Genomic DNA, 18,304 nt, shown 5'->3' with positions numbered 1-18,304 from the left:
GCATTGTGCAGAGTTCACATTTAAGATGACAAAATGCCATTTTTAGTCACTCTGTTTCTGGAAAATGGTAAGATTTATGTATGTCATAACAATTAAACAATGCAAAATAAAAAGAAATAACAGTTGTATGCGAGCGCAGACGTATGTTTGTTTGAAAACAGTGGCACCTTGTGGTTGTTATCGATGATAAACTTCTGGCTATTGACAAGTGACCAACACAGCCAAACAGTTCTGTCGATGCACGATTTATTATTTACAGATGCAAATGAAATTGCAGAACAGAAGTAACGTAACAATACAATAAATATTCACTAAATCGTTTAAAGATTAGAATTATTATTGCAAACTGATCAAAAACAGAGCAAATCTGTGCAGACCTCTTCACAAAACCAAGCCATTTCTAGGCCTCAATGCTTACTTGCAAAAATACTCTCGCAGAAAGAAATCACTGAAAGGTTTCTTTAATAATCTTGTTCTGATTCTTCACCATAGTGGCTAACATGGACCTGAAGTTTGCTGTAGAAGAGGTTTTGGTAGGTTTGGTCTCACCGGAGACTGGGACTGTTTTTTGGCCCCCTCTTTTAATCTTAGGGTTCAAGCTGAACAGATCTGACGGTGTCTTAAAATCATCCGAATCTTCAAACAACTCCTCCTGCAGGCCATCCGAGTCCTTGGTCTCGACACAATTTTGAGCTTCACAAATCTCTCCACTTTCAAGCTGTCGCTGAGGGCCCCGGCTCTGTTCTGCAGTATCCACGGCAACGACTTCAGGCATGTCATCAAACTTTAGCACCCGTCGTGTTCCCTCTATGCCATCGCATGCTTCCTGCTTGTCAGATCTGTCCTGAAAATCTTTCCTCTTCTGTTTGGACTTCTGCCTCAAACTTGTGTCCAATCTTGAGCTATCATTAGGTTGTGGTTTATCTTTGTGTCTAATACTGATGCTAAGCTTGGGTGAAAAACGCTGCTGGGATAAAGTGTTGTTCATGGAAGGCTTCCTTTTAGCTGGTTTCGTCCCACTGATGTTCGGCCAGAGTGCAGCTCGGTGTTTCTTACGCTGCCGTGGCTTTACTTTGGTCAAGGATGGGTCAGTCTGAATGGAGGCCAAATATTTGCAACGTCTCAAGTTCCTAAACACATGCACATTAAAATCAACTTATATTGTTTCAGTACTTAATACGTTACAGTATGTTCCTATAAATATCAAAATATAAAATGTATTTTGGGTCTTTATAAAAAAAACTTCAAACACACATAGTCAAAACTTTATTTTTGGTTTCCTGTTTCTCAAACACTACAACTACTTTATATTGGCACAAACTGTGCTTAAAAATCTTGTTTGGATGTGCACTAATACTGAAACCCAAAGGTTAATCTGAATTTCAGTTTTGATAGTGAATGCTGTCTGGATTTACCGCTTCTGAAACACATGAGGTCTGGAGCAGAAAGTTTGAGTTCTGTTTCTCTCTGCAGAATCGTAGCCATGTACCGGCAGCTTTCTGATCTGGCTTAGGCTGGTCCACAATAGCCTAAAATATAACACTGGTATTTTTAAACATTCTGATTTTTCTCACTTAGTTGAAAAATTATCTTTAGATGGGACAGATCATCACTACAAGTGACATGTTTCTTGTTTACACATAAAAGACTCCTAAGTGTCATTCTGGTTATTATTCTCGCTGTATTATGCACATATGAAATTATTTAGGAAAAAAGTTTAAATGCTGCTGTTGTTTAATGACAAACAAAGCTTTGATGTACGTTTTTTAAAATACTATTGTGACATTCAATATTCAGCTCTACATACCCCCTCTTCCTATGCCGACCTCGCTGAGGGTGCCACTTCTTAAGAAGAACCCAGTGGTCACAGGACAAAGATGCTGGATCTATTACATAAAGAAATACACATCTTTAGACAACACAAATATACATCATCAAACCCCTATTTCTCAAAAGAGAGATGCCTACTCTTGTCTCTGTTTTTCGTTTTTGAAGGTGTCTGTCTTCTCATCTTGGAGAAAAGCCTTTCGCATTCTCTGCACTTTGCGGTATTAACATCAAGATTTGGAGAGCTGGGACCCGACTCCACGGTAAACTCAGCGCTGAATTCATCCAATGCGGGAACACATTCTTCAACGTCCTCTCTTTCTGATACAAGAGGGTTACTAGATCTCGCCTCTGGCACATTTGTGTTATTCATCACTCTGAGTTTTCCTAAAGTGTCTTCGGCCATTGCAGATGAAGCCAGGGAGATCTTCTGACACATTCCCGAAGAGTTTCCTTGCGATTTTACAATCGCGCGAGTCTCTCCTTGTTCAATTCCTTTTCTATTCCCAACAGTGAGATCAATAATATTCCCATCCGACTGGCAAGGGTCGGTGTCACTTGATAACAGCACAGAGCTGGTCTCAGTTCTGGTGGAAGTAGCCTTTTTGCCAATGGACCCATGCCTTGAAACCCTGTTGCTTTCCCCTTCTTTCAAGTCCGTTTGCTGTCGTCTCTTAAGGACCGAAGTTCGTCGCAGTTTCATGGAGACGGATCTGGCTGTGACCTCACTGATGACCAAAACATTTACCTGTAATGATTTAAAATATTTAGACGAGGATCAAAACCACAATATATTTACAAACGAGACAATCACAGAAATTGACAGTCAAATATAATCTCTCAATTGGTCTTTTCTGACTCATTAGGAAGATCTTCTACCTCTCTGCAGCATCCTGACTCTGTTCTTTGGGGAAAGTTAACGAGGTATTGGTACCATTCCCTGAAAACAACAGTCATTCAAACAAACAACACGCTGATATTAACTAATCTCACAAGTGTACACGTCATTGACTGATATGCTAACCAACCTGTGATGCCAAGATGGCAAATTGATGTTTATGTGCGCGCGCGTTTGACTTTTTATGTTGCAAAGAACCAAAGCTCTGTGCATGTTACATGTTAGCTTAAAGTAACAATAATTAAAACTATACACTTACTAAACGTAAGTGCAAACCACATAAGAAAAATTACACACAAAGTTACACAGGCTGTGTTTCAAAACATAGTAACGAAGATGCATTTTGGCCATCAAAGCTTTTGTTTTGAGACACGGCCACGGTTAACGTCACATGAAGTGAGAGGATAACTCATAAACATTTCGTTTTATTTGGTTGATATTATAAAATGATCTCATAACTATTTTGTTCATGCTGTTCAACTCAGTGCTTTTCTCTTAATTCAATTACAGTAACGTTACATTGAACTTGTTCAGTATCGTGAACAGCATTTTGGGAAAAACTCCTTGTCAAAACCTGACACACATTTCTTACTTTCTTTTGAAATATCCGTAGTTTGTTTCTTCGGTAACGTCCATCACTTTTAATCCGAATTTGTTGCAGGTTTATCAGAAACGCAATGCTGATAAACTCAGTCAGACATGAACCTCGCGCGATTCGTCATGAACCGGAAGTTGCAGTTGAACGATGGCGGCCTTTAGGGGGCGCCAAAATATACTATACTTATTCAATAGTTGTTTGTTTAAACTTTTTATATATATTGTCATGTATAAGTAATCCACTTTGAGCTTGCTCTACACACATAATACTTATTATTTTATTACTATAATTATTATCTTTCGTTCTGTGTGTATACATTTGCACTTTTTACAATTTACAAATGCTCTGGCAATACAAATCTAAGATTTTTGTCACACCAATAAAGCACACTTGAATTGAAATAGAATAGTTGTTTAGAAAATGATTACAGTACTAAATACAACAAAAACTAACCATAACAAAATATAAAAGCCTCTGACCACCTCTTTAACGGTGTGCTCTTACTATTACTCTTGTCCTAAATCTTATAAGAAAACACAAGTGCAATAAGACATTGTGTGATTAGATTTTATTTGTGATCATACAAATGTTTACTGGAGGTTAATGTACAATAACTATTTAAAATAAGTAATTTTGTAAATAAATTGGAAAACAAAATAATATAAATACAAAGACAACTCAAAGTTCAGACAATCAAATGAAAGCTTCATAAGAATAATGCCCTTCAAATGCCATGTAGACATTACAAGTTAGTATTGTACATCCAGTATGTTTCAATTAGTTAAAATGCTGGATGTTTGCATGCAAATCCACAATGACTACACTTTCCTACACAGTTTTCAAATGCATAACATTTGTATTGTACTGTAATATATATTGCATTAAATGAGAAGCACATGTTATACATCACAATTACAGAGTATAGTTAGAATGTATTCTAATATCAAGTACAAAAATAAAGTTGGCCGGAAACACTATGCGTACAGTAATATAACAGTATTTTTGTGAATGAAAACATGTAAAGATCCTTTAAAAGAGCATAACCTAAAAAAACTAAAACATCAAAGCCATAATGTGCTCTCTAAAAAGCTTGCTTGTTACAGAAACATCTTAAATAAAAAAATTATATAAGCATAAATGATAAATTATTAATTCAATTGTTATCGTAAGATATAATACAATAGTTAAATATAAATTAAATACTATTTATTTTAGTGATATTTTCATTTCACAGTAACTTAAAACCATCTTGATCAAAAACAGAACAGCACTGAGTGGCATTTCCTGCAGTCTGCTTCAAGGCCATCAACAAATTCAGAGCCGACGTTTAGGGACTCACATGTTGATGCTTAAAGGAACAGATCATCCGAAAATGAAAATGTAATCATCATTTACTCAAGTTGTTCCAAATCTGTAAAATGGTTTTGTTCTGATGAACACAGAAAACAATATTTTCGAAGAATGCTTAGTAAATGGTGGCCAAGAACTGTTTGGTTATGAACATTCTTCCAAATATCTTTCTCTATGTTTAGCAGAACAAAGAAAGTTATACAGATTTGGAACAACTCGAGGGTGAGTAAATGATGACAGAATGTTCATTTTCGGGTGACCTTTCCCTTTAAGATCTTAAATCAACTGATTTATTACATTCTTTTTTATGTTTTGGTTTTATTAAACAAGAAATAGACCAGTCCTGAAGGTCAAAGACTCTGAGAACTACAGTTATTACTGCATTAGACAGCTGCTGTTTGGCAGGAAGTCGTGCACATATGTGACCACTGCCTTTGAAAGATAAGTCATGGTGCCATAGCTGCCACTAGGGGCGCTGTCATAAAAGAAGTCGCAGATTCCTGTGGCAGGATCTTTCTCCAAGAAATACTCACTGGCCCCATGTGATCTCTGCGACAAAAACAGATGTTGTGAACTTCACTGTCAGTCCAACCTTATGGTTCTCATGATCTTAAAAATCTTTTTGATCTAAGCCTATTCTTGAAACAAAATTGCAAAATACAATAGTCCCCTAGTATGAATTTCTCCACAACATTTATTAACAGAATACATGGGAACTTCTTTAATGGTTTACTATTGTAATCTGAAAAAATATTAAAATAGCAAGTTGAAACTTAGCATGGCTTTACTTGGGTATGAAGAAGCGTCCAATATGTAGTAACATATATAACATACAAAAGAAACATGACGTTACCTGATCTTGCTGGAAGAGATCATTGGCCATATGGACTATACGGTCGATGTAAATAATTCCACCGATACTGGAAATCTCCATCTCGGCCACAAGGGTGAGCACCATAATGGCCTCAACCAACAGCTGTCTGTATTCTGGCTGTGGGACGTGATTGAGGACAGACTCCACGTGCACTGCAAACTTGATCTCTCCCTCTGTCATCTACAAGTACAAATAGTGTTTGTGGTAATGCAGTTTATACTTCTTATATTTATATGTGCAATCTGTATGTGTGCTTGTGAATGCACCTCGCTGGTGGTGGAAGAAGGCAAAACATATCCTGCAATCGACAGGCCATGACATTTCTGCAGAATCTTCCAGACCTTCTGGTAGAAGCCCATGGGCACCCTGTTAATGGCTCCATCCAGCCTGCGTCGTCTCAGCCACTGGCCCTGACGCTCCTCCCACTGAAGATGCGAGTCACCTGTACCGGTCGGGGATAAGATGCCGCTGGGAGTAGAGGGGCTGCTGCATCTCTAAAGACACATTTGTGTCATTCAAATTTACATCCACAAACATGCAATATGGGAAAGCAGTAATCGCGTTTAAAGATGAGCATGCTGTTAAGAGGTTAGCAAGCTGGAAACGTGGCAAACACGGTTAAGATGACATCATTTCAGCCGATGTCATTTTGAGTGAAAAGATCACAAGTTTAAGCATGATGAGTGATTTGTGATGGATATTGTGATTATTACTGAGCAGCGAGGCTGGAAGTTCATCCCATTTCATCTATAATGCTGCAATAAAATCAGTCAAACTTAAATTTATCCCTACATATGCTACATGTGAGTTTTAAATCAGTTTATTAAATTCATCTCTCCAGGTTGATTAAATAGTATTTAGAAATGGGAGATCTCAGCCTTGCTCATTTACAAACTGAAGAAGGTTAGTGGAAAGAGTTTTGATAGATTCAATGGTGTTGAGTTACCGTTGAACGAGGGGACGTGAAATTACTGCTGACGGAATGACTGCTGCTAAAGATCTACGACGATAAAAGCACAACAAACAAACATAACACAATGAACAGAACTATGGAAACTGTTTCGAATGGATTTTGCAAGTCTGCTGAACTGTTCACGCTGCGACACCACATACAGAGGCAAAACTAAAAACCTCGAAACAAATGTTTAATATGACTGAAAAAGATGTGCGTGAGATGGCCAAACATGATAATACTCTAAATATTCATGCTATTGCTGGTTTCATGGTCTGGAGTCTGGACAGACGTGATGAGACGGATACAGTTACTCTACGGTTTTAGCATTCCTGAAAAATGATAACAAACTCAACCCACGCTTATGGGTCTGGAGTCATCGAGCTGGAAATAAAATAAGCAGAAGTTATTTAAGGTACACCAGAAATCTGCATCAGATTAAAGATAAAAGTATCCAGACACAAACCAGAATTTATTTACACTTGCGGAAACATTTATGAAGGTTTGCTCTTTCATATTCCACCTGTTTGATTTCGGTCTTCAGTTTTCTGATTCCCGTTCGCTCAGTCTTGGTTGCCCCTACGTGTCCCAGCTCATGGATGGAAATAGCAGGACTAATGGCTGTGGACTGAATCGGACGCACTTTCACAAAATACAGAGAGGTTATTGATGTAAAAAAAGCTGTGTTCATTGACCTTGTACACGCACACATCGTTCAAATGTTTTAAGACGATTTCCACATTTGAGAATAATAGTAAAACCATGAAATCTATGAAATATAACACCGACTGTAACGTTATTTTTGTTGTCTTTCCAAAAGCATGAAAATCACTAGCCTATAATCGGCTCTTCACAAACACATTATTGATTCAAGTCTGCACTACATTTTAGTTATTGTTTATGTAAACACGATCTAGTTACACATTATTGAAGTCACAACATCTCATAATAGATATGGATTTTGATTTCTGTATACTCACTGCTTCTCTCTACACCAAACTCTTTCCCGCTCAGGATGTGATGTAATAGATTCTTCATGTCGAATGGACTCAGGCTCATCAGACTCTCTGATGCCTCCTCGCCTATAGGGGGCACATGTTGATTTAGTTCCTGTGCATAAAGAATGTGTATGTCTGAAAGCTTGGATGCACTCAGTCGTCTTTACCTGAACAGTGTAAACTGCGAGCGAGCTCTGTGGCCATCACCTGCATGATAAGGCCGATACGCAGGCGTAGCATGTCTCCGAACAGGGACGGCTGTGAGCGCATGAACATGGCCAGATATACCATAATCTCCTGTGCGGTACACAGAATCCAAGACGTTAACCAAGAACGTTTCAAAAATTGAATTTATTATATTGTATACATCTGAATTTGCATCACCTGTGTGAGAACTGCGATGCTGATGTCTTGTCCACTGGCCTCATAGATCAAGTTTATCAGTTCATCAGGGGGAAGAGGACTAAAATTGAGATAAGTTATTGAGTAATTTTAGTTACAGGGAATGCTAACATGATTATAAAGGGGCGGCGGAAGGCACTCACACTGTGATGACCTTCTCCCTGGGCTCAGGAGGCAGACCCACCGTCAGCTGTTTATGATGCGAGATCAAGTCAGTGCAGGCCTGGTGAACACACACAAACACCGGAGGAATTACTCAAATCATCCCAGTTTGTTCAGAAAATCAAAACCTATCGCTGTAAATGCAACATTATACGAGGCAAATGTAGCCCCTGAATAAGTTAATGATATGACTAGAGGTTTTACTTTCATTTTCAAGTGTTTTAAAGTGCTATTTCATCTCTTTAAATCATCGCTGTCAGGCGGAAATCTTCATCTCCAAAACGGGTTACTTTTCAGGAAAAATAAATTTCTTTTTTAAATAAGGGGTTTAAAAAGTTGCAAGCCCTTTTTCGATTCTATTCATTGGTTGAATATTTTCAAAGTATTTTTAAGCCTGTTTGACATTCTTCTGCAAAACACAAAAAATTTATTGAATAATTCAGTCTGGTTCGAAAACTGTTGATCCCCATTGACAAAAAGTCAATAGGGACCGACAATTTTCCAACATTTTTTAAAAATATCTTCTTTCGTGTTCTCACACGTTTGAAATAACCAGAGCCCGTGTTAATAATGACTGAATTTTTATTTTAGGGTGAACTGTTCCTTTAACAAATAAAAAAGACAAAAGGCTACTAATCGATTTTACTTTATATTTAATTAACATTTTTTGTAAATATTATTTCTATAATGACATGTTGACCCTGGACAACAAAACCAGTCTTATGGGTCAGTTTTTTTTATAGATTTTTTTTTCCATTTCAAACTCTTTTCATAACCTGAAAGCTACATTAAGCTTTCTATTGACGTATGAGTTGAAAAAAATCTAAATATTGCGAAAATTTCCTATGAAGTTGCTAATTAGAGGCACTGTGGCAGCCCATCCATTCACAAAAATAAAGTTTTTATATATTTAAGGTAGGAAATTTACAAAATATCTTCATGGAACATGATCTTTACTTAATATCCTAATGATTTTTGGCATAAAAGAAAAATTGATAATTTTGACCCATACAATGTATTTTTGTCTTTTACTAAAAATGTTCCCGTGCTACTTAAGACTTTTGTGATCCAGGGTCACATATATAGATTTGAGAGGGTTCTCACTTCAGCTAGGACCTCCACTCTCTTCTTCAGGATGCCTGATATGTAGCGGATGAGACCCCATTCCTTAAACGTTCCTGCCCAAACATAAAGCTCCTCCAGCAGTGAGCGAACAGTCTCCTCACCTTGACCTGACATATTAACTACCCATTCTGGACCCCTGCACAACACAGACGCAGTGAGAAAATAGCATTCATTTTATGAATGATTATTTACATTCATCTACATTTATGCATTAAGCAGACGTTTTTATCCAAAGCGACTTACATTGCATTATACTACACATACTGTATGTCGAACCCATGATTTTGCCGTTGCTAACACCATGCTCTAACTACTGCGCCACAGGAAACATTTATATGAACATAATATTTGCAGTTGCTTGTGTATGTGTATACTCACTTCATAGCATAGAGGACGTAAAGGATATCTGCCTGATCTTGCAGGGTTGGACAGCGCTTAAGCTGGTCAACCAGATAAGCAAAATCTGTGTTCCCATGGGGATCACGCGGCAAGTCCAGGTCCACGCTATCAGTCTTCTGAGGTTTGCACACAAATACATTTACATTTAGTCATTTAGCAGACGCTTTTATCCAAAGCGACTTACGGAGAGTTCAGGGAGCAATAAGCGATATGTCATACATGAGCAATAATACAATAGGTGCTTATACAAAGTTACTAGTTTCAACAAAAGCTAGACCACTACCTGAAAAACACACATAAATATGAATGCATTACAAATAGAACAATCAAACCTAAGCAACTTCTTGTTTTCCCGTTTGTTTATGTGATTGTCAGAGCAATACTGAGAAACTTGCCTTGGAATGGTGAGAAGTAAGGTGTTGTGGGACTTCGAGCAGATTCAGAGACTTTCTGTGTTTGCTCATTATGGGGGCTACAGGTAAATACATGGAAGGCTCTGTAAAACATAAGGGCTGTCAATGAAGCACATAAACTCAATTAAACTATTCAAGGTTGACTCCGAGGGCTTACTGGGTATGTTGTGTCCCTGAACCTGGGCCATAAAGGACAGAATGTCCCTGGTGGTGTGTTCAGCACTGAAAACGTGGTGCTGCCCCCTCTGGATAGGAGGTAGGTTGACCTTTGTGGTAGAGATGTGTAGGAGATCTGTGAGATACTGTTCAAACACGTCTCCAGAACCTGCAGGGAAACAAACCACACCTTATTATAACACCTTACTATGGGAAAAAGTTCAGTACTCATTGCTGTATTGCGGCTTCTTGTAATTCAAAATAATTACGTTAACTTGAATTTTTTTGTTGTTGCCAAAAGCAATGAATCAGCCATTTGGCAGAGAAATTATAAGGTCCTCATTTTAATGCTAGTTTTAGGGTGGCTATGAACATTTTAGTTAATGTTAAGTATGCGTAATAATACAGTTATGTCTTTTGGAAAAAGCTGTAAGCTTATTGTGCCCGTCAGGAATACCTGAGGGCTCAAAACTCTCTTGGTCTTCTTCCTCGTCCTCATCAAGAAGGTTCTCTTCAGAATCTGCGTCCAAGAAGCTGAGCTGAGTGTGGAAGGAGGTGGTGAGGAATGAGGACAGGTTTGCCATCTGTACCCTTCAAATAACAAAAAATATTTTTGTTGTAAATAAATACAATCATTTCTCTCATTGTTTCTTTCGTTGTATTTCTTATTCTCCAACCTGGCACCACCAAAGTAGCCATCTTGGAGTTTGCGCAGGGTAGACAGAACACAAGGATCAATACTTTCACCATCTTCAACTGGACCCAAAAAAAGAAAAAAGATCAACACAGTAATAATTCCTTTGTTCACACTATAGCATTTTCTAATATACAAGTGCTCATGGATAAGCATTAAAGTTTTACCCAGCATGCTCTTTGTGATAGGGAATGTGAGGGTAGGTCTTCCGGTCATACGCCAGCAGGACGAGAGATAGGCAAGCTCGGTTCGCAACATCTCCACAATCATCTGGTTATCCAGGGCCAAGTAGAAGTGATGTTGGTCAATGAACTTTGACAAAACAGAAAAAATACACAGTTTTATCCGCCCTGGTCTGAATGTACTTTACGTTTTTAATTTATTGTAGTGTTCTTAGTATGTGAGATTATGGCTTGAGTTATTACTTGTGGGGTGAATGTATAGGTACGATTTCTGATCTCATAGAACTTTGAAGTACCAAGGACACCAATGTGACGGTACGGCCGTCCACTCAGACTGAGCTTCTTACAGTTACCTGTGCAAACAGTAAGAGAAACCCCAATCTATTGATAATTTATGAATTTCAATTCTAAACACCTCCAAAAATGTCATGACCCGTTACTGTTTGAGGCTCACTATACATTTCTATAAGAATAAAAGTACCATAATTTATAATCAAATTATGTTATAATTCATCTACAGATGCAATAATTTACTTGGTTTGAATAAGTACTTTGTCTGTTGAATACTTACCCAATTTTACATATATGTGGCTCAGGATTCGAGCCGGCATGACTCGGATGGGTGAAACCTCAGAAATTGTCTGAACCTCTATCCCATAATCCCTCAGCAAATGCTGGATCTCCACCGATTCAGCCAATACACTCACTAAACAAAGCAAACCAATGATTTTGATTTCTTCAAAATATAGAGAATTTGAATTAAAACTGAATATAATTTCTAAAACAAGTTCTCAACGAACATGCTACACAATTTTTCACGGTTTACGAATGGAAAGACATAAACTTCACCTTGCACAACAACATCAGGCTTGAACCCTTTGGAGAATCTTCTATTGAGAGGATCGATCTCTCCAGGTGCCAGAAATCCCTGATAAAAACAAACAATTTGTCAACAATAAATTTAAAAGCAGCTGCACTGAAGATAATATAAACTGAACATAAATCTTGGTGTATCTGCGCTAACATGTGCACTCAATCAAAGTGGTTTCAAAACCTGCCGATGTATATCAAAATTTATTCTTAAAGTAATTCACTTGAATGTTTTTTGGGGTAACGTTTACGGAAATAAATCGTTTCAAGCTTCATCACCTCAGCGAGCAGGCTACCCAGGATGTACAGAGACTGGCCCCACATGTGTGGGAGCTGGCCGGCGGCCACACGCTCCACGGAGTGAGGGTTCCTGTACTCCTCCTCAATCTGAACGAGACATAAACAACAGATGAAATCATTTCCCCCCGTGATTGTTTGTCACTGTTACTGACCTGTGCACAAACACGGTTTCAACCAGAATTACCATTCAGTTACGAAGAACTTCACTGTAAAAAATACATGTGAAATCAGCGGTAATTCACTGTGTTCATGCACTGCAATTAACTGTATTAGGGGTCACATTGAATTACTGTAGTATCAATGAGAAATTACAATACTGGTCAAAATATTGTGAAAATCACATTAAAGAGGATGTGCTGAACAAAGTCACGGTAATCAGTATACTGTCATGTAGAAAGTCACAAGAAACAAGTCCTATGTGAAATTTACAGTAATTCCCTGTGTTCATGCACTGGAAATAACGTACTGGGGGTCACAGAGCATTAAAGTATATTCAGTATGAAATAACAATATTGATGGAATATTGTGAAAATCACATTAGAGGAATGTGCAAGAAAAAACGACTTTGTTAACCTAACCAACACTGGCGTGTGGTAAATCACAACAATCACTCATGAATGTTCATAGTTCTATATTATAAAGGGTTTAAATAATTATAATAGATATTTTCCCAGTTCACAGGTTTAACAGTTAAACTTGGAATTGAGAAACTTTTGTGTGATATTCAGGGCATATGAAATGGGACATAATCCAAAACAAAGTATGATCATTATTTAAAGGATACAAATGTCTTGCACAAGCTTTTAATAGCATTTTTTTCTTTTGAGTCTAGCACAACTAGACATTAAACATTGAACTGTTTTATAACCTTCTGTGAGTTGATAATTAAATATTTTTGTGAAAATAGACTTATATAAAGCTAATAAATCATTTATTGATTTGTCATGAGGTTTTGTTTACAAGCAGCAGAAATGCATGGTATTGACACAGGCTTATGATGTAGACTATTGGTGGTTCTAAACTCTGTGGCCCGCGACGTCAACTTCCTGCAGCCTTGACCCTGATCAAACTAACCTGTTTGTAACTTCCTAGTAATGACTTAAACGTCATGCAGCGCTGCGCAAATCCGATCACAGAAATTACATCAAAATACCGTGACAGGGGAATCAAGTGCAGCTTGTTCCGTAACTATTACAATAGCTCTCGCGGTACTTTGATGTCACACGCCGTCCGTGAGCAGCGCCGCTGTCGTGGACGGCCAAATACTGTAGATATCAAGAGCCAAACTCAATAGAACGTTCCATTGCAACACCAGCGCCCTGCGATTTCCGCCGTTTCGGGTTGAAAGTGACTCTTTTATTCTTTCTCGATAGCAATATGAGCTGCTTTGTAAAACATTGAAGCTGAAATCCAACCTGAATGATGATAATACACGATGACAAAAACATTAGCTCGCCAGAAACCATTTAAGTTATGAGGCATTTTCACCCCTAAATGGCGGATGCACTGTTTCCCAAAACACACTAGAGTTTTTCCTCTTAGTATCTATATTCTTTGGCGCCGCAGCACCTTTTGATGCGACCAAGTTTTCCGACCTGCGGCAGCAGCCTTCATTGTGATTGTAATGTAGCTGCACAGATTGCGTAGTATCGGTAAGTTTCTTACGTTTTCTTTGGACTAAACTTACTAACTGGCAGCCATTGACAAGTAACTTACTTTAATAAACAGTTACTTACTGGCAGAAAAAAATTATGTTCCAGTAAAGAAGGTTTTGGACTGGAGGGTCAATGACGATAGGCTTCTAGTTTTGGACGATGGATGTTTAAACTCACTTTATCAGCAGGTACAGCATAGAGTTCAGGCACCAGTCGAATCCCATGTTTGCCCCGTATTAAAACGCCATCAAGGGCTTCCCTGTATTCCTGCACCTATGAGGAATCACACAGCCAAATGTTAACACTACCAACTGACTCCCTTTGGCCAGGGCGAGTTGCTTCTCATAAATAAAGCAGGGATGAAAAAATTTCAGGCTGCTTTTCAGGTTCTTTTTGTACCTGCTCATGATCCTCATTAAATATCCCATCCAGTATAAGGTAGGTCCAAAACACAGGCCATTCACATTCAATATTCTCAAAGAGTTTCAGTTCTGCTGAATCATAGTGAAGTCGAGTGGGGTCCTATAACATTTACATTATTAGTGCCATGTTAAAAGCCTGGAGGTGTGTTAGTGAAATAAGAATCGGTCGATGGATATTTACCTCTTTAGGGGTCCTGTATCCATCTCGGATAAACCGGCAACAACCGTAACGTCCCTAAAATGAGAGATTTCGTAAGATTTCCTGTCAAAATCTTGGACAAAATGTCTAGAGAAGGTTTCATTGGATATTTAGTTTTTCATCAAACTTTGACTCAATCACACAATAGTATCTATATAACCAGCAAAAAAAAAAAGAGTGTAAGTGATAGAGAAACGTGTTTGGAAACTGGTTTGACACATACATTACTTACAGAAGCTTTAAGATTATAATCTTTTTTAAATAAAGCTTATTCGCTTATCCCGGAAAACTTTACCTGTAGCTTGGTGATGATCTCACTCTTGGTGATATTGACCAGGTCCGCATCCTCCACTGCAAATGCAGGAAAGGAGATTACGGACAGCAGACCAGCATCTATCTCTTTAGAAGTGGAGGCTCGAGGAAGCAAGGAACAAAGGATAGACTAGACAAGAGAAACAAAACCTTTGTGTAACAGCTTGAATTTGGATAACTGGCAAATGCATGATGGTTAATATAAATTACCTGACAATGTTCTACTTCATCTGGTAGAACATGAATCACTGATTTTGGTCCTCCGTAAGCTCCAAACAAATCAAGCTCATCAATAGCCTCTAACGCCGACTAGTAGCACATGAACAGAAATAATGAGTAACTTTGGACCAAGGAGACAGTGGAAATGATGACTCTCCTACTGTACCTTAGCCATTCCGACAGAGCTGCCGTTCAGCTCAGGGATTCCCTGATTGGTCTTGTCCCCTCGCTCCCACATCCCATAATCCTACAGGAGAGTGTGAACAGTGTGATGCTAGTCTGGTTCCGCTATGAAAATTTTTAATGACGGACAAGGACTTACAGCCACTTTATACGCCGCCTCAATGTAGAACACTAAGTTCTGGATGAACGCCACCTCATGCAAGTTAGAAATGATGCGTAGACCTTGAATACGATTTTAAAGAATTTACTTCAACAAACCTCAATCAAATCTCTCGGTTGAATGTCAATAAACCTTCGATTATTTTGTTTACCTGAAGCCGTCATCTGAGCCAGCGTGAGCAGGTACAGTGAAGTCGCATCTACCTGCAAATGCCCCCACTGGTCATCTCCAACCACCGTGGCGCAGGTTGGCGTATGATATTTGGCATGCAGACAATCCTTTGAGCTCTGTGTGTGTTTGAACTTCTCCACTTTTGCAACCTGCAGAAATAAACACATTCTTAACCAGGTGTGTGGTCAAATGAGTGCACATGCGCTCGAAAAAGAACACATATACTGATCAACGAAAGAAAGAACAGATACAAAGACGTGTATAACGCAAGACAACAGCAAATGCGGTTGGTTAAAGATTATTTGGCTGATAGGTTAGAATTGAGATTACCTGTCTCATCATACACTGCAGCAGTCCCTGCATGAGTTTGACGACACTCTGAAATAATAAAATGCTGTTTTGATTTTATTTAGAAAAATTCTACAATAATTAGAGAAGTTACCAAGAATAATTACAATACTACTTTTTATTTGTGTGGCATATTCTCAAACCGATATTCCAACACATTTTATTTCAAAATAACACTTTTACAATTCAATCACTCATCATAAAATCTCAAATACATCGACACATACATCCTGGGTAAAACCTTCAGGTGTTGCAGGCATCCTACCATCTGTTGTAATCCACACTTGTGTGCAACTAAACAATGTTGACTAGCACAATAGGTGATATAGTTTTGTTTCACCTGCTCAAGCTCGTATGCTTTGGCTTTGTCCTCATCACGGTCTGCGTTTTTCCGGTAAGACATGCCGAGTCCCCACACAGCCAGAATGCTGTAAACATTGTCTCTGACCCAGGCATCCTTCTGCTGCTCACTCGCCGGAAGAAGACCGGTCACTGGATTCTATACAGATATATATAATGTTTTTTTCTAATGCGAAGAGTGTTTATATTTCTGCACATTTCAGTCACTTTTTATCTCAATTCACTTGATAATTATGTCGATATCACATACAACAACTTTTTACGACAGAACAGTTATTCATTTCTGTTTAACACTTGCTTGGGTTGTGCATAAGTCATCAGCTCTGTTTTTAAAGATATTCACATGCTGTAGATAATACAAATATTTTCCCCACCCGTGGTTATATAAGGGTGACCTTTGTTCAAGCCCTATTTATTTTTAGATTCCTCCTCATAGAAGGGCCCCAATGGTAGAATGTAACATCAAACCCATAGACAGACTTCATCCATTATTATTAAAACTATTTGAATTGTGGTGGATTTTATAGGATGGTTTAAAATGTAAGAATCAGTATATACAGTAGTATTTTATAAAATTACTGTAAATATGTTTTGTTTTGAACCGAATACATTGCTTTTAAGTTTTTGTCTTATGCAACGTTACCTTCATAGCCCCATCAATAAGGTGCAAGAACTTTTGATTGTTTTAATTAATAGATGCTGCATAAATAGACACCTTTGTTGGTTTTATGGGCACGAATATTCCGCAATGGCTGTTGTTAGAATATATATATTATATTAATAGTTATTTTATTCTATATCATTCGTCTGCAATATTTTAAGTCGTAAAGTCGAAACTAAATCAAAAGTGAATCCCTATTGATGTTATATTATATTGCTATTATAATAGAAGAGAATAATACAGAATAACAAAACTGAAGAAAAATATCAAATATATATAACATAGAATAGTCTTATATAGAATAAAAGGGAATGCTATAGGATGGATGGTGTCTGTGCAAGCTACTGAAGATCTTATGAACTCACCTGATGGCATAATATTGTCTCATGGACAAGTCTGGCAAATCCATCCAATTTCACTCCCGAATTACTTCGGCTCCTCATGCTGTCATCTATTTATACGTTAACAATTAAAAACTAAGACGTTAAATAAAGAGAAAACCTTTTGTTTCTCTGGAGGAGAGCAGGATACCGGAGATCTAATGTCATTTAACGTTATTCACGAAGAGTCATGTCCGCAGTGTCGTTGTCTTTCCTACATCCACTCCGTAAGAACGAATACCGACCTTTATTCCTGCCACACAATCGGACGTTTAAAATGCATGTTAAAGCTTTTAAACAGACGTTTAAAGATGACAGTTCTGCGTGTTAATAGAAATTGTATCTACTGCATATATACTGAGGTTGACAGCCGACAAAAGCTCCGCCCACATTGTGAAGTTTACTGGCTTGAGTGACAGGAAACCCGGAAGTAGTCCAATGCCTTTGCTAGCATCCAAAGACTGATGTTTACAGTTATTCTTTGCCTTTAATGCTTGAGTTATGTTGTTAGCTAATTGCTTTTTTATTCTTATCTAATTATCTTACTTTTACATCCTGAACGTTAATTTAAATGTAAAGGTTTACGTGTTAAAAAATAAATACGGCTCCTTTTGACGTTGGTGTCTGTCTACGGTAGGCGCATTGGACCAAAAGCGAATTGTTTTTCTAGAGTAGCTCGTCTCCTGATTGGTTCATGATACGTGCAGAAGAAAGTGCATTCGGGAAATAAATGTATAAACATCTTGACATGACTCCTTAAAGGGCCAGTTCACCAAAAATGAGAATTCTGACATAATTTACTTAACCTTCAATTGTTTCAAACCTGTATACTTTTCTTTGTTCTGCTATGCACAAAGGAAGATATTTGGAAGAATGTCAGTAACCACACAGATCTCGTCCCCCATTTACAGTCAAAGTAGGGAAAATAAACACTATTGGAGTCAGTGGGGGATAAGATCTGTCTTGTTACTGACATTCATACAAATAGCTTAATTTGTGTTTAGCAGAACAAAGAAATTATACAGATTTGGAAG

The 18,304-nt window shown here is 37.9% G+C and overlaps 2 protein-coding genes across 3 annotated transcripts; both read right to left on the bottom strand.

Annotated features, from left to right (window-relative positions):
- Window positions 1-240: 240 nt before the first annotated feature.
- si:ch211-227n13.3 (uncharacterized) lies at window positions 241-3,457 on the bottom strand. The gene is made up of 6 exons (XM_056735088.1): window positions 3,318-3,457; window positions 2,707-2,767; window positions 1,969-2,575; window positions 1,808-1,886; window positions 1,416-1,529; window positions 241-1,130 (listed from the first exon to the last, which is right to left on the bottom strand). The coding sequence occupies exons 1-6, from the start codon at window positions 3,359-3,361 to the stop codon at window positions 446-448; spliced, it is 1,590 nt and encodes a 529-aa protein (XP_056591066.1). The 5' UTR covers window positions 3,362-3,457; the 3' UTR covers window positions 241-445.
- Window positions 3,458-3,874: 417 nt separating this feature from the next.
- phka2 (phosphorylase kinase, alpha 2 (liver)) lies at window positions 3,875-17,893 on the bottom strand. Of its 2 annotated transcripts, XM_056734826.1 has the most exons (31): window positions 17,256-17,893; window positions 16,210-16,368; window positions 15,852-15,899; window positions 15,502-15,670; window positions 15,330-15,412; window positions 15,174-15,254; window positions 14,999-15,097; window positions 14,772-14,918; window positions 14,459-14,512; window positions 14,255-14,377; window positions 14,033-14,128; window positions 12,180-12,287; window positions 11,880-11,958; window positions 11,602-11,736; window positions 11,274-11,383; window positions 11,016-11,160; window positions 10,832-10,910; window positions 10,612-10,745; window positions 10,156-10,323; window positions 9,981-10,081; window positions 9,565-9,701; window positions 9,166-9,322; window positions 8,043-8,122; window positions 7,882-7,960; window positions 7,665-7,794; window positions 7,480-7,581; window positions 7,023-7,141; window positions 6,494-6,547; window positions 5,814-6,041; window positions 5,527-5,727; window positions 3,875-5,222 (listed from the first exon to the last, which is right to left on the bottom strand). In XM_056734826.1, the coding sequence occupies exons 1-31, from the start codon at window positions 17,331-17,333 to the stop codon at window positions 5,049-5,051; spliced, it is 3,657 nt and encodes a 1,218-aa protein (XP_056590804.1). In that variant the 5' UTR covers window positions 17,334-17,893; the 3' UTR covers window positions 3,875-5,048. The 2 variants fall into 2 exon arrangements, with proteins under 2 accessions (XP_056590804.1, XP_056590805.1); XM_056734827.1 differs by lacking the exons at window positions 3,875-5,222; window positions 5,527-5,727; window positions 5,814-6,041 and having other exon boundaries at window positions 6,496-6,883.
- Between the last annotated feature and the right edge of the window lie 411 nt (window positions 17,894-18,304).

This window comes from Triplophysa dalaica, chromosome 21, assembly GCF_015846415.1.
Source record: "Triplophysa dalaica isolate WHDGS20190420 chromosome 21, ASM1584641v1, whole genome shotgun sequence".
Taxonomy (NCBI): domain Eukaryota; kingdom Metazoa; phylum Chordata; class Actinopteri; order Cypriniformes; family Nemacheilidae; genus Triplophysa; species Triplophysa dalaica.
Note: the sequence above shows the minus strand (reverse complement) of the source record. Positions and strands in the feature narration are given on the sequence as shown.

Bases quoted from the DNA above. Each gene is read 5' to 3' on its own strand.
- si:ch211-227n13.3 (XM_056735088.1), bottom strand. From the start codon at position 3,361: ATGGACGTTACCGAAGAAACAAACTACGGATATTTCAAAAGAAA. The intron at 2,576-2,706 runs GTAGAAGATCTT...AAATCATTACAG, and splicing joins AGTCAGGATGCTGCAGAGAG to GTAAATGTTTTGGTCATCAG. The intron at 1,530-1,807 runs GTATGTAGAGCT...GTTATATTTTAG, and splicing joins GGTCGGCATAGGAAGAGGGG to GCTATTGTGGACCAGCCTAA.
- phka2 (XM_056734826.1), bottom strand. From the start codon at position 17,333: ATGAGGAGCCGAAGTAATTCGGGAGTGAAATTGGATGGATTTGCCAGA. The intron at 14,513-14,771 runs GTAAAGTTTTCC...CTCTCATTTTAG, and splicing joins AGATCATCACCAAGCTACAG to GGACGTTACGGTTGTTGCCG. The intron at 7,582-7,664 runs GTAAAGACGACT...TGCCCCCTATAG, and splicing joins TCGCAGTTTACACTGTTCAG to GCGAGGAGGCATCAGAGAGT.